We start from the raw sequence: 14,831 nt of genomic DNA, 5'->3' as shown, positions 1-14,831 counted from the left end.
TTATGGGCCAGATGTGGTGGCTCAAGCCTGTAATCCCAGCACTTTGGGAGGCCAAGGTGGGAGGAATGCCTGAGGCCAGGAGTTTGAGACCAGCCTGGACAACAAAGCAAGATCTTATCTTTACCAAAAATAAAAATGTTAGCTGGGCAGAGCGGCACGCCCCTGTAGTCCCAGCTACTTGGGAGGCCAAAGTGGGACGATCACTTGAGCCCAGAAAGTAGAGGCTACAGTGATCGAGCCACTGCACCCTGGCCAGGGTGACAGAGTGAGACCTTGTCTCTTTTATTCTGTTTCTTTTTTGAGATGGAGTTTCGCTCGCCGCCCAGGCTGGAGTGCAGTGGCGCTCTCAGCTCATCATAACCTCCGCCTGCCCGGTTCAAGTGATTCTCCTACCTCAGCCTCCAGAGTAGCTGGGATAGCAGGCATGTGGCACCACGCCTGGCTAATTTTGTATTTTTAATAGAGAGGCTAGGGTTTTTCCATGTTGGTCAGGCTGGTCTTGAATTCCCAACCTCAGGCGATCTGCCCGCCTCGGCCTCCCAAAGTGCTGGGATTACAGGCGTGAACCACTGCGCCCGACCTAGACCTCATCTCTTAAAAAATAAAAATAAAAACTAAAATTACTTTTTTACACTCTTAATATCTATAAAATCCATACTAGAGGTTTACAAAGTATTGTCAAGTACAGCATCTGGTAAACACACTTTCACAAGTGGGTAAGAATAATTTTTAATTATCATATTTAAGTGGGTTTTCAAAGTTTTGTAGAACTGACATTAAAATGAGATTTTAAAAATAAGTGCCCCTAAAAGTCTAATCACCCTGCTACCATCATCTCCTGGGCTTCCCCATGTAGTCCTTACCCATTTACACATATAATTTTTATATATTTGGCTGCAACCCAACAAGTCGACATACAACAATTTATTTTGTATACCCCATTAGTTGGACACGCAAATTTTATCTATATTTTCAGATTTAAAGATAACTTTACATTGATCATTTTTGTGCTTATAGCTTTTTTTATTCTTTTCAGAATATATTTCTTTTTTTTTTTTTTTTTTTGAGACAGAATCTTGTCCAGGCTGGAGTGCAGTGGTGCGATCTTGGCTCACTGCAAGCTCCGCCTCCCGGGTTCATGCCATTCTCCTGCCTCAGCCTCCCGAGTAGCTGGGACTACAGGCACCCGCCACCACACCTGGCTACTTTTCTGTATTTTTAGTAGAGATAGGGTTTCACCATGTTAGCCAGGATGGTCTCAATCTCTTGACCTCGTGATCCGCCCGCCTCGGCCTCCCAAAGTTCTGGGATCAAACATGTGAGCCACCGCATCTGGCCCAGAATATATTTCTAAGAATAAATATCCAGAAGTATATTAAAGCTCAAAGCATGTGGACATCACTTTTTATTATTATTTTAGTTTTAAAGAATGGAGAGTTTAATAGGCAAGAAGGGGCAAGAAGGGAGAAGGAAGAAACTTCCCTGTAGAGACAGAGGGAGGGGGCTCCAAAGCCGAGAGAGGAGACCCCCAACTTCTTTATTACTATTTATTTTTTTTTTTAGCAAAGACAAGGTCTCACTACGTTGCCCAGGCTGGTCTTGAACTCCCGGTCTCAAGTAATCCTCCTACCTCAGCCTCCCAAAGTGCTGCGCTTACAGATGTGAGCCACCTTGCCTAGCCATCATCATTTATTCTTTAATACAAATTTCCAAATTGCCTTCGAGAAACAATGTACCATTTTTTTCATTCTGAATGTACTCAACATTTTCTATGTATTAAAATGTGGTAAAATATACATAATGTAAAATTGACTGTAGTAACCAGTTTTAACCGCATAGTTCAGTAGTGTTAAGTACATTCACACTGCTGCGCAGCCAATCTCCACGACTTTTTTCATCTTGCAAAACTGGAACTCTATACTCCTTAAACAACTTCCTGCTTTCCCCTCCTCACAGCCCCTGGCAACCAGCAATCTACTTTCTGTCTGCACAAATTGGACTTCTCCAGGTAGCTCATGTAAGTGGGATCATAGAGTACTTGTCTTTTTGACTGGTTTATTTCACTTAGCATAATGTCTTTCAGGTCCATTGGAGTAGTGGCGTGTGTCAGGATTTCCCCTCTGAAGGCGGAGTCAGGTTTCATTGCGTGTACATACCGCACTTCGCCTGCTCCTCCATCCGCCGATGGACACTTTGGTTGCTTCCACCTTCTGCCTGGTGTGAATAATGTTGCTATGAACATGTTGTGCAAATATCGCTTCAAGACCTTGCTTTCAATTATTTTGGCTATATACCCATACGTGGAATTGCTGGGTCAAATGGTAATCCGATTTTTAACTTTTGAGGAACCGCCATACCACTTTCCATAGTAGCTGCACCGTTTCTCATTGCCACCAACAGTCCACAGGGTTCCAATTTCTCCACCTCCTCACCAATACTTATTATTTGGGGGACTTTTGCTGATAACAGCCTTCCTAACAGGCGTGAGGTAGTATCTCACTGTCCATTTGATCTTTAAAATTATGACTATTCTTGAGACATTTTTGTAAATTTTATAAATCAGTGTAAAAACAAATTTCAGTCTAGTTTTTCTTCAAATTTTGTTTTATTATGAATAAGAGGAAACAAATTAGGCTTCAAAAAGCTAGTTTTCTTCTTTTGTTATAGTCTTAACTGGGTATTTATATTGGTCTAAGACAGGAGGAAAACCTATTAAATTACCCCAGAAATATGCAGGAATGCATTATGTATGATCCCAATTGGTAAGACTTAAAGTTTTCTTAATTTTTATGTTTTATTTGTTTGTTTGTTTTGAGACGGAGTCTTGCTCTGTTGCCCAGGCTGGAGTGCAATGGTGCAACCTAAGCTCACTGCAACCTCCATCTCCCACGTTCAAGGGATTCTCCTGCCTCAGCCTCCAGAGTAGCTAGGATTACAGGCACCCACCACCACACCCATCTGATTTTTGTATTTTTAGTAGAGACAGGGTTTCACCATGTTGGTCAGGCTGGTCTCAAACTTCTGACCTCAGGTGATCTCCCCACCTAGGCCTCCCAAAGTGCTGGAATTACAGGCAGGAGCCACCACGCCTGGCCAACTCTTATGTTTTATGTTAAGCAGATAACTAATAATTACTAATTCACTAGATATGTACCAAACACTTTCCTTCCCATTTATTCAGCATTCCTTTATTTTACTTTATTTATTTATTTATTTATTTATTTATTTATTTATTTGAGACAGAGTTTCGCCCTGTCACTCAGGCTGGAGTGCAGTAGTGCGATCTCGGCTCACTGGAACCTCCACCTCTTGGGTTCAAGCGATTCTCCTGCCTCAGCCTCCTGAGTAGCTGGGACTACAGGCACATGCCGCCACACTCGGCTCACTTTTTGTATTTTCAGTAGAGACGAGGTTTCACCATGCTGGCCAGGCTGGTTTCAAACTCCTGACCTCAAGTGATCCACCTGCCTCGGCCTCCCAAAGTGCTGGGATTACAGGTGTGAGCAGGCCTCAGCATTCCTTTGATGCTAAGCACTGTGGTAGGTGCTGGGGATGTAAAAATGAATAACGAAACACTGTCCCCATTGCATTGTGAAACACTGGGGTATAATTATCCCCACTTCACATCTGAGGAACCTGAAGCTACTTAGGTTTAGCATCTCAGCTAAGATCAGATAATTAGACCTTGGGGAAGACAGAATTCAAATTCAAGGCTTACTTCAAAGCTCAACCTTTGCGCTGTCCCACAGACTACACTCTATACTATCAACAGCTACTCTGAGGCTAGGCGCGGTGGCTCATGCCTGTAATCCCAGCACTTTGGGAGGCTGAAGGAGGCAGGTCACTTGAGCTCAAGAGTTTGAGATCAGCCTAGCCAACACGGCGAAACCCTGTCTCTACAAATTTGAAAAATTAGTCGGGCATGGTGGCTTGCGCCTGTAATCCCAGCTACTTGAGAGGCTGAGGTGGGGGAATCTCTTGAGCCCAGGAGGTCAAGGCTGTAGTGAGCTGTGATGGCGCCACTACATTCCTGGCCAACAGAGCAAGACCCTGTCTCAAAATAAAAGAAGGAAAAAAAAACGTTATTTAAGGGAACCCTTTTCATAAAGTAATAGGCACCTGTAATTTCCGTTTTTTACTTTGTATTTCCAAATGTTGGGTTTTCAAAAGAGTGGCACAATGAAGGAAATCAAAAACAAAACAACAAACCTTGTAAAACCTTTTCCATCTAGGAGGTGATAATTGAATTAGAGGCACTTTATCAAGCAATGTTATCAAAGCATGCAAAGTAACAAAGAATATTTTAATACAAACAAAAACAGGAAATCCTAGAGTGAGCTTTTAATATCTGCAGCTTACTAAAAAGTTCACATACTTTCCAAAGCTCACTGGCTGCCAAAAGTTAGAATTTTATACCTAAGCAGTTTGTTTCCTAGACATGAATCTAATTACAAACAGAAGATCCTTCCAGTCCTATATAAAATTCTCTAAGAGACAGAAACAATAAGATTTAAGGAGCCAAAGAATCAACAATTGCATTGACTCTCCATTTAAACAGACAAAACAAAACAGAAGGAAAAGAAAGAACAAAACATGGCCGGGCGCGGTGGCTCAAGCCTGTAATCCCAGCACTGTGGGAGGCCGAGGCGGGCGGATCACGAGGTCAGGAGATCGAGACCATCCTGGCTAACACGGTGAAACCCCGTCTCTACTAAAATACAAAAAACTAGCCGGGCGAGGTGGCGGCGCCTGTAGTCCCAGCTACTCAGGGAGGCTGAGGCAGGAGAATGGCGTAAACCCGGGAGGCGGAGCTTGCAGTGAGCTGAGATCCGGCCACTGCACTCCAGCCTGGGCGACAGAGCGAGACTCCATCTCAAAAAAAAAAAAAAAGATGAAAACAAAAAATGTTCTGGCTGAGGAAACTTTGGAAAAATAATAAAACTTCAAAAATATTCTTTCTTATCCCATTTCAAACATTATTCTTTCAGTTAAAAAAGTGGTTTTAAAAATAATTTGGTTCTAAAATTTAAACTTTTAGCTAATACAATTCTGTATAATTTTTAATCTATGAAAAAATAAACTATACTGTATGAAAGCAAAAAATGCTACAAATAACTATAACAACTTCAACGTACATAATCTTAGAGAAAAGTTTTATGAGCACAATAGCCTCCTCGAATTTAGGTAATTTTTCTTATCAATATTCTCTATACTTCTATCAAAGTTAATTTCTAAATGTTGAAGAAGAGTGGATAGGATGAGTATCCTGAAACTTATTCCCCTTTCAGAACTTTTAGAAATCTCAATATTAAAGATGAACTATTGAAAACATGTGTATTTCTACAATGAGGTTTTTGTAGCTGTTCCTTAACGACATGCTAGTGAATACCGCAGCGCTGTGAAACAAAGCGTTTTGTGGAGCCACATGGAACAGAAGAATGTACCTTACTGGTAAAGCAGAGGGAAAAAGAGACCTAAAACGAGTTTTGTGTACTTTCAGGTATAGAATAAGTTTGAGGGAAATAGCTAGGAATGCTTTGGTTAAAACATAAGCTGTCTTCGACTAATTCAAATGTTCTGAATTTAACAAATATTTATTGATTACCTACCTACCATGTTCCAAGCACTCTGCACAACACTCAGTATTAACAGATCAGAAATGGTTCCAGACCTTTTGGAACTTACAGGGTAATGAACACATCCTTCAAAATTATCCTTTCTTTTGTGTGATTCCATGGTCATCAACTACAAATTCACACTACCCAAAGCTTAGTACCCATAAAACAGTATATTACATTACCAAAATCAGCCTGCGGGTCAATGTATATACCCCTATTTAAATTAATAAATCATTCAAGCTTGCACATCAGTCTTTTATGAGTTTAGTTGAGTGAATCCTCAAAACTTAATCAATTCTGATTAATTGGTTAATGTAATGTCTGAAAATTCAAAATACGGTAGCTGACAATCTAGTAATGGACTATTTCCATAAAAAGAGCTCATCACCAAAGTGAGTCTCTACTTAGCTTATCCTCTGACAAAATGCCTTTATTTCATAATACCCTTCAAACTGCAATTAGTTAATCCATAAAACTGTTAACAATAAATGACATATAGCATTTGAGTGCTTCTCGAACTTTGTTTTTTTTTTTGTTGTTGTTGTTTTTTGAGACGGAGTCTTACTCTATTGCCAGGCTGGAGTGCAGTGGCGCGATCTTGGCTCACTGCAGCCTCCGCCTCCCCAGTTCTCCTGTCTCCTGAAGCGATTCTCCTGTCTCAGCCTCCCGAGTAGCTGGGACTACAGGGCGTGCCACCACGCCCGGCCTTCTCGAACTTTAATGTACATACAAATCACCTACAGACATGTTAAAATGAAGACGGATTCACTAGGTCGGCGACAGCCCGTGATGTCCAGGCTGCTGTCCACGGACTACAAGGATACACACCTAGCACAGTGGTTGGAACCGAGACTACTCAGCCCAGTTAACTATTCCCTCCGATTTGTACATATCTCGTCTCCCTTACTGATCTCACCTTCCTTGGAAGCAAAGACAATGTCTTTTTCATCTTTGTATCTTTCAAAGTTCTAAGTAGAATGAATGCCTTATCTACATAATGGCATTAAATACATGTATTCTGAATGAATGGCATCCACCTTTTAATAGTGATTATTTCTTCTATGAGTTATCGACAGAATTGTTTCTCTGAATTTATTGTACATAGAAAAATATTGTTCGAAAGCTGAAAAATCAGGAAAACTCTCAATTTTTAAAAACCGATACTGTATTTGTACCATACTCCAGTGCGTTTTTTCTCATGCTGACCTAACTTTGTTTAAGAAAATAAATATCTATAATTACCTGCTAGTTTACCTCCTAATGGTCTTCCTTTTTTTTTTTTTTTTTTTTTTTTGGTAAATAAAAATAAGCCATCAATTTTTCAGGGAAAGTTTTAAAACTACCCTTTTCTTTGTATGCAAGGGCATCTTTGTAACGGTAATACCTATAAAACAATCCTGGCTTCTCAGATTAATATTATATAAAAATCACAGTATCCTTGTTATCAATAGGTAGACTGTTGGCACAGTTTCATGTGTCTTCGCCGATTTTCTGTGATCACCGGAACAAGTGACTAAATATCTCAGGGTTCGTTTCTTTCCAAATATTAGCTGTTAACCTGACCACACTTGGTTCTGTGCAGAGAAAAATGGTTTGAGAGGGTGTTTTGAGCACTCCAGAAAGAAAACAAAGGAGGAATATTTTCACTTCCTATTTGTTTACCTTTACTGTTTTATGGCTTTTTGGATATTTTTGGGTGACTTTGCCAACTAGCAAACACAATTATTTTTGAGTACCTAAGGGCGTGGTAACCAAGGATCGGGTTTTAATCGCACCATTAATCACACCATGAATTGAAAACATGAAAGGTCTTGCAAATAAACGTAACCACTTTTTGGTGTCTCCGCACAGGCAACACATCGATGCCTCTGATCTGGCGACCTTACGCCTCGAAGCGCAGTCCCGCCTCTGCAGGCGGCCACCGCGCGGGGCTGGGTGGTCCCCCGGGGACCGCGAGCGGTTCCAAAGTCTCTGCCAGATTTTGGGTTTCATCTTTATTAAAATTGCTGTTTGGGTGTGTGTCTTTTTTTTCTTTTTTTAAGACAAGACCCCAGGCCAGTTGCGCGACGCAAGCCGGCCGCGGGGCAGGCATTTTGGAGCACCGGGAAGCTCAGGGGCAGCGGCTGTGACCTCCAGACCGTCCTCCTGCGTCCTCATTAAGGAGGCAAAATGGTGGCCGCGAACGCCATCAGGCTGCGCCAGGGCGGGGTTTCGGCGCCAACACAGAGGATCCCGCCAGATTCTGGCGGCCAGAACTCCTCCTCACCCAGGCCACCCCCCGGGGCCCACCGCCTGGACAGCTACGGGCGTGGCGCCTGCGGCACCGAGACCCCCGGCGAGGGTGTGGAGGCGGCGACGACTTCCCCGCGACAGTGAACAACGACGCCATTATCAGCACCCCCTGCCGGCGCCTCCGGCGCAGCCCGCGCAGGAGCCGAGGCCCGGCCTCCGAGAGATGGGGAAGGAGGACGCGGCGGGAGGAGAGGAAGAGAGGGAAGAGGGCGGGAGGAGGGGAGAGAGAACAGGGCGGGAGGAGGGAGAAGGCGGGAGGAGGGGAGAGAGGCGGGGCAGGGCGGGGCGGCAGGTCGGGCGGGCTGCGGGGACGGGGGCAGGGCGGCTGCTGCTGCTGCGGGGTGGCCCCCTCCTCAGGCCACCCTCTCCCTGCGGGTGGGGACTCCAGATGGACCAGGGCCTACCCCACCCGGCGCTTCCCCATGCCACCCGGTGTCGCGGCGGGCGGCGAGGGCAGCGGCTCCCCGTCGCCCCTACCTTACCTTCCCTGTCTTTCTCGTCCGCCATCTTGCTGCGGAGCCGGTCGCCTGGGAGATGCCTAACGATAACCTCGGCCGCGGTGTCCCGGCCTGCTCAGCGCCCCGCGGCGAGCCTGGCCTGGAGGAGGGGCCGCTCCGAATTCTGGGGGAGGAAGACCCTTGGGCGGGGCGGGGCGGGGAGAAGGCTCCGAGCAGGCGCCCCGTCCCCGCTTCCCGCCACGACCCTCGCGCTGGGGGAAGACTAGCAGCCGCGTCTGCCACCCGGCCCCCAACCTTGTCCCTCTAGACCCGAGGCCGGAGCCCGACTAGTCCCGGGCCTAGCAGTGTTACTTCATCACACGGTCGCCAGCGCCTCCTTTCCATTATTTCTCATCCATTTGGGGACAGCACGCGCGCGCACACACCCCTCTCCCCTCCTGTCCTGTTTGTGCGACGTGGCGTTGCTCGATTTTTGTTGTGAACTGCAGATTTTGAAAAGCGCCGGAGAGCTAGGTGAAGAGCTGGGCTCCCGAGGGGGTGACAGAACCAGCCCGCGGCCCAGCCTCCTCTTCCCGCTTCCCATCGGCCCAGCTGCTGCAGAACGGCCGCGCCTGCCCTCCGGGTTTCTCCCGTCCAGTCCTCACCGTCCTTTCCCAGAGAAAGCGGCAGCACAGCCTATGACAGCTAAGCTAAAACGGAAAAACTGGGCCGGGCGCAAGAGGAAACCAGAGCCATTCGACTATTATTACTAGAGGAGAGGAATAGCTGTAGAAAAACATGCGCAAAATAGGCACAAACATTGCGTCGTCAAGGCTGCAATGTCTCATACAAAATAGAAGGTTCTCATAGCAACAAAAACGTGCCCATGTTGTGCTCAGTGTTAACATGCGTTAAAATGTTCTTAGTTGTGAAATTTGACATGACCGCTGGTTAAAGTTACAATGGAAGTTTTAAATCCTGCTTTCCGGAAACTTTGCAGCCATAGCATGAGATTAAATTTTTCTTATTTTCAGAATAAGTTTACTGGAATATAGTAAAGCTCTTTTTATAAAGAGCTTTGAATAAAATACCTAACGATGTGGTTCAAACGAACACCTATTTTCAAAACTAATCTTAAATTGTATTTCAGTGCATATGTTATGTAAAAGCAATTTATAAACTAAATTTTAAGAGCCTTCAAAATACAAAGTACTCGTATTTAATGACTTAACAGTTTTAATGCTTTTATTCTGTTTCTATAATCTCTCAGGAAATCCTGACTATATTTTTATTAAAATAACTTTGTCTGTAGAAGATACCCATTTGGTGCTGTGATCAGCATTCTACCTGAAATTGAATACAAAATGGCTCATGTTAGAAGATACTTAAAACGAATACAATCTTGTACAGTAAATTTTTAACACCCCAAAATAACGAAAAGTAATTATTAGCATTCATTTATATCTACATCTCAGTCAATATGATCTAAATATTTGTGTTTAAAGACTCCCCCTCTCCATATAGATAATGAAGGGCTTTGAAATAAGTGTAGGAAACCCTAAGTTTGGTCTCAGGCTTGCCATTCATTCACTAGGCTTTTTCGTCTGCTGTTCACAGTTTCCTTTTTCTGGAATGTCTTTCCCTGCTCTCTCCCCCGCCATCATTTCAGCTTCCCACAGACACACATTTGTCCCCTCCTGGTTGTCATGCAGGATGACCATCTTTGTTTTTGTTTTTGTCTTTTGTTTTTCGAGACAGGATCTCGCTCTCTCCTCCGGGATGGAGTGCAGTGGTGCGATCTCTGCTCGCTGCAGCTTCCGCCTCCCGGTCTCAAGTGACCCTCCCGCCTCAACCTCCCAAGTAGCTGGGAGGAGAGGCTCGCGCCACCATGTCTGGCTAGATTTTGTATTTTTTGTACAGACAGGGTTTCCCCCTGTTGCCCGGGCTGCTCTCAGACTCCTGAGCTCAAGCGATCTGCCGCCTGCCTCGGCCTCCCAAAGTTCTGGGATTACAGGTGTGAGCCACCGTGCCTGGCCAGGATGACCTTCTCGAAGTCACCTACTCATGGAAGCTTTCCCTCTCAGCCTTTTCCTCTGTGGCCGCGTACTCATAGAGCCTCCCACATTGATTTGCAATGCCTTCGTTCGTTCACTTGTTTTCACCTACCAAGCAGTAAGGTCTTGAAGACAGAAACGGCATTATTCATTCATATATCCCCAGTATCTAGTACAATTTTTCTGTTTGCAGTAATATATGTCTTAAAAATTAAGATAGGAATAAGTCTTCTCAATGGCTTTTTTTCAAAAAACCCAGATTCAGCACGTACTGTATGTAAGACAGACCTTCCTTTTACATTAGTTTTCTCATCAGTAAAAGTACTGGGCCAGGTGCGGTGGCTCATGCATAATCTCAGCACTTGGGGAGGCCAAAGCGGGTGGATCACTTCAGGTCATGAGTTCAAGACCAGCCTGGCCAACATGGTAAGACCCCATCTCTACTAAAAATAGAAAAATTAGCCAGGTGTGGTGGCTCACGCCTGTAATCCCAGCTACTGGGGAGGCTGAGGCAGAAGAATCGCTTGAACCTGGGAGGCAGAGGGTGCAGTGAGCCGAGATTCACCACTGCACTCCGGCCCAGATGACAGAGCAAGACTCCATCTCAAAAAAAAAAAAAAAAAAAAAAAGTACCAGTATTTCATGTCAATAAAATGGAATTCTTATATAAACATAAATTAAAAATTATTATTTTAAGAGTTGAACAGATTTCTCTGCAAACCCCCCTGTATTTTTATATTTTTAAAACTAACTGTATTCAGCAAAGCGTTTTATTATGTAATTATTCCAAAACACATTAATCATTATTTCTCTGAACTCCTACAGCACATGTAAAACAGTACTGTTTCTCTAGGTGTGGGTGAGTAAAAAAATATTGAATATGTTAATGAATTCCCCATCCCCTGACCCTACCACGGTTTGCATAGGAGCCTACACCTTTATAAACTGTTTTTATATACCCACACTACCTAGCCTAATCGGGACACATATTAGTTGCTTCATACATACTTTTCAACTGCCTAATTTGCTGATTAGACATAAAAGTATATAATTCTAGAAAAGTTTCCACAAGGTGAAAATGATTATCCGAATAATAAAGGCCCACAATGCCAGTGAGTACATTGTCTGCATTATGCTGATATTTGACTCCTTTCAACTCTGGTTGGTTGCAGAAACCTGACGGATGATTATATTACACTTTTAACTCTTTAAATATTATTAGCTTGCTTTGGACTGTGGAAAACTAACTACAATCATTTTTATTCCTTAGAATGTATTTTGCGGCCGGGCACCATGACTCACACCTGTATACCTAGCACTTTGGGAGGCCGAGGTGGACAAATCACGAGGTCAGGAGACTGAGACCATCCTGGCCAGTATGGTGTAACCCCGTCTCTACTAAAATACAAAAAAATTTAGCCAAGCGTGGTGGCAGGCGCCTGTAGTCCCAGCTACTCGGGAGGCTGAGGCAGGAGAATGGCGTGAACCCAGGAGGCGGAGCTTGCAGTGAGCCGAGATCGCGCCACTGCACTCCAGCCTGGGCAACAGAGCAAGACTCCGTCTCAAAAAAACAAAAATTAGGTGGGTGTAGTGGTGCATGCCTGTAGTCCCAGCTACTCGGGAGGCTGAGGCAGGAGAATCGCTTGAATCCGGGAGGTAGAGGTTGCAGTGAGCCAAGATCATGGCATTGCACTCCAGCCTGGGCGACAGAACAAGACTCAAAAAATATATATGTGTGTGTGTGTGTGTGTGTGTGTATAGCTTCTGAGCTGTAGCTTAAGTAACTTGTAATATTGTATGCCGCTAAAGCATTTTTTCAGTTAAACATCTCATAATGATTTTCAGAAATTTAGAATCAGAAAATCATTTTTGATCCCACTCGTGGATTTATAAACTTAGGGCTAAATCAGAAAAGCAAGCACATAGTTTTAGACAATAACACTTATTTGATGCATTACTCTGTGGAGCCGGATGGATATGTACAGGTTATGTCCTTTTGCGTGCTTGAATTGATCGTGAGCTAAATCTCTTCGGACAGCCATCAGCGATGTGCTCATGAGGAACACGGAAAATGTTTCTTTTGAATGCAGTTGACTCAGTTACCTAAGATGTGAGTGAAGTGGGAAGGGTAAGTGGTGTGAATAATGCAAAATGATAGTTTAAAAATCCTTCACGCCATGCTTACTTTCCTAATTTGGAGATCATTGAAATCTTGGACTGCGAATAATTTTTTTTTTAATGGATTTTCCTTGGGCATTGCCATTTACTAATCTCACGATCCTGGGCAAGCCATGTAATCTCTTTAAAACTTAGTTAACTCATAAAAATAGAAATAACAATGTCCAAACTTCCTATTTTAGAGTTTTCACGAGACGCAATAGATGTAACTGAAAGCTTTGAAAAGTTTAAAGGACTTGCAAGGAAATCTACTGAAATAAGCCCCCATTCCACCTGGGAAGAAGCACTCAGACACCAAACCCCACCTTCTGTCCTGAAATTCACCTTCCACTAGGAGAGTTTGCTTTTCTAATGCTTCAGATGCACAACGGGAGATGTTCTGACTTCAGGGTTTCTCCTCCTCGCTGCCGTCATCTGCCGCCTGTAGGACATGCAGTCTGGCTTACACCATACAGCTTCGCATCTTCAGCTTGTGGCCCTTCCTCGTTTCCACCTTGCTATTCAGGAGAGCCCCTAACCGTGTCTAGATTCCTTGAGCTGTAGATGCAGGACAATGAGAAGGAGGTAGTTACTTCTCTGTCTAATTTCAGTTTCCTGACTGAGGGTACATGCCTTCCCTGAGTGATCAACATCAAAAATATCCAGCCCTTCATGGAGACACCAACCCTCTTCATAGATGAGTCCCTGAGCTTATGATCTCAGAAGGAAATCCTTATCAGAATACAACAGAATAAGGACAGAGTTTCATCACAGAGTTAAAAGAATAAAAATAGTTCTTCTTTATTAAGCTGCATGAGGTACTTTGTATTGCATTAGTATTCCCGTTAAAAATACTACATCTTCACACAAATGCCTTGGTTAAAGCTCACAGCCAGTAATTAAGAGAGCTGGTTAGGAATCTAGTTCTGATTTCAGAGTCACTGTTTTGTTTGTCTGTTTGTTTGTTTAAGACGAAGTCTCACTCTGTCGCCCAAGCTGGAGTGCAGTGGTGGGCTTACTGCAGCCTCGACCTCCCAGACTCGAGTCATCCTCCCACTTCAGCCTCCCAAGTAGCTGGGACTACAGGTGTGCTAACCAGGATTAACCACGCCCAGCTAATCTTTTATTCTTTTGTAAATAAAAATATCTTTTTTTGTTGTTGTCCTGACTGGTCTTGAACTCCTGACCTCAAGCAGTCCTCCTACCTCAGCCTCCCAAAGTGCTGAGATTACAGGCATGAGCCACTGGGCCCAGCTGTCACTATGTTCTTCTGCTTCTTTATAAAATAAGATATTGTTAGATCCTTTTAATAACCCAAATATTTAGAGAAGAATGTTAAGGGCAAACATTCTCCACAGAATTAGTCACCTCTCTCTCTGCTTTTCTTTCTTTCATTTTTACTGCTTCAAAATATCAACCCAAGCATCTGGCAGAGACTCTCAGAGACTTTATTTTCATTCATTTATTTATTTATTTATTTATTTTGAGGCGGAATCTCGTTCTTTTGCCCAGGCTGGAGTGCAGTGGCCGGATCTCGGCTCACTGCAAGCTCCGCCTCCCGGGTTTAGCCATTCTCCTGCCTCAGCCTCCCGAGTAGCTGGGACTACAGGCACCACCACCTCGCCTGGCTAGGTTTTTGTATTTTTTTTTTAGTAGAGACGGGTTTTTGTATTTTTTTTTTTTTAGTAGAGACGGGGTTTCACTGTGTTAGCCAGGATGGTCTCGATCTCCTGACCTCATGATCCGCCCGTCTGGGCCTCCCAAAGTGCTGGGATTACAGGTTTGAGCCACCGCACCCGGCCGACTCTTAGAGACTTTAAAGAAACCAGATAATGGCATGCACTTTGTCCTCGTTTGGAAAGACAAAGAGTGAAACTAAACATCTGGCCAGATGTGGCTCTTGGAAGGCAAGAGTGGAGGTGAAATTTACTCCTCTACCATGAGCTAGTAGTGGGCTCTCACCTTCATACTTCTCTTTCCTTCCCACCTTTCTGCAGCTTTAGGTTTCAGGCCTCTCAGTCAAGGAGATATTTAATTGTGTTAAATTCTTGGCCCTGGACAAGATCATTTTCAGTGCCAAAGCTCCTTCGGGTTTTCCAGGGAGACCCGGCGCAGGAAGCCCAGGCGGCAGCATTTGTGGGCAGCTTGCAAGTAACACTTACATGAAACCACAGCTCTTAAAGCATTTGGAAAAATCACACCCTGGCCCTGTTTCTCTCAAAAGCACATGTTCCTTTCTGTTTCTCTTTAGTACAGACCTTGACACAGCAAAT

General features: G+C 44.1%; 1 protein-coding gene and 1 pseudogene across 3 annotated transcripts in view; one reads left to right on the top strand and one right to left on the bottom strand.

Moving 5' to 3' along the window:
• Nucleotides 1-9,123, bottom strand: part of EFCAB2 (EF-hand calcium binding domain 2) — a 162,951-nt gene extending 153,828 nt beyond the window's left edge. For all 3 annotated transcript variants that reach the window (XM_030936135.1, XM_010353287.2, XM_030936134.1), the window contains exons 1-2: nt 9,013-9,123; nt 8,393-8,850 (exon numbers count right to left, since the gene is read on the bottom strand). In XM_030936135.1, the coding sequence (XP_030791995.1) occupies nt 8,393-8,417 (25 nt within the window). In that variant the 5' untranslated portion in view covers nt 8,418-8,850; nt 9,013-9,123. The remainder of the gene's footprint in view (nt 1-8,392; nt 8,851-9,012) is intronic.
• LOC104654198 lies at nt 8,226-9,145 on the top strand (annotated as a pseudogene).
• The last annotated feature ends 5,686 nt before the right edge of the window (nt 9,146-14,831 follow it).

Source organism: Rhinopithecus roxellana, chromosome 8 (assembly GCF_007565055.1).
Source record: "Rhinopithecus roxellana isolate Shanxi Qingling chromosome 8, ASM756505v1, whole genome shotgun sequence".
NCBI classification, from domain to species: Eukaryota; Metazoa; Chordata; class Mammalia; order Primates; family Cercopithecidae; genus Rhinopithecus; species Rhinopithecus roxellana.
The sequence above is the reverse complement of the archived record's forward strand: the minus strand, read 5'-3'. Positions and strand labels throughout refer to the sequence as shown.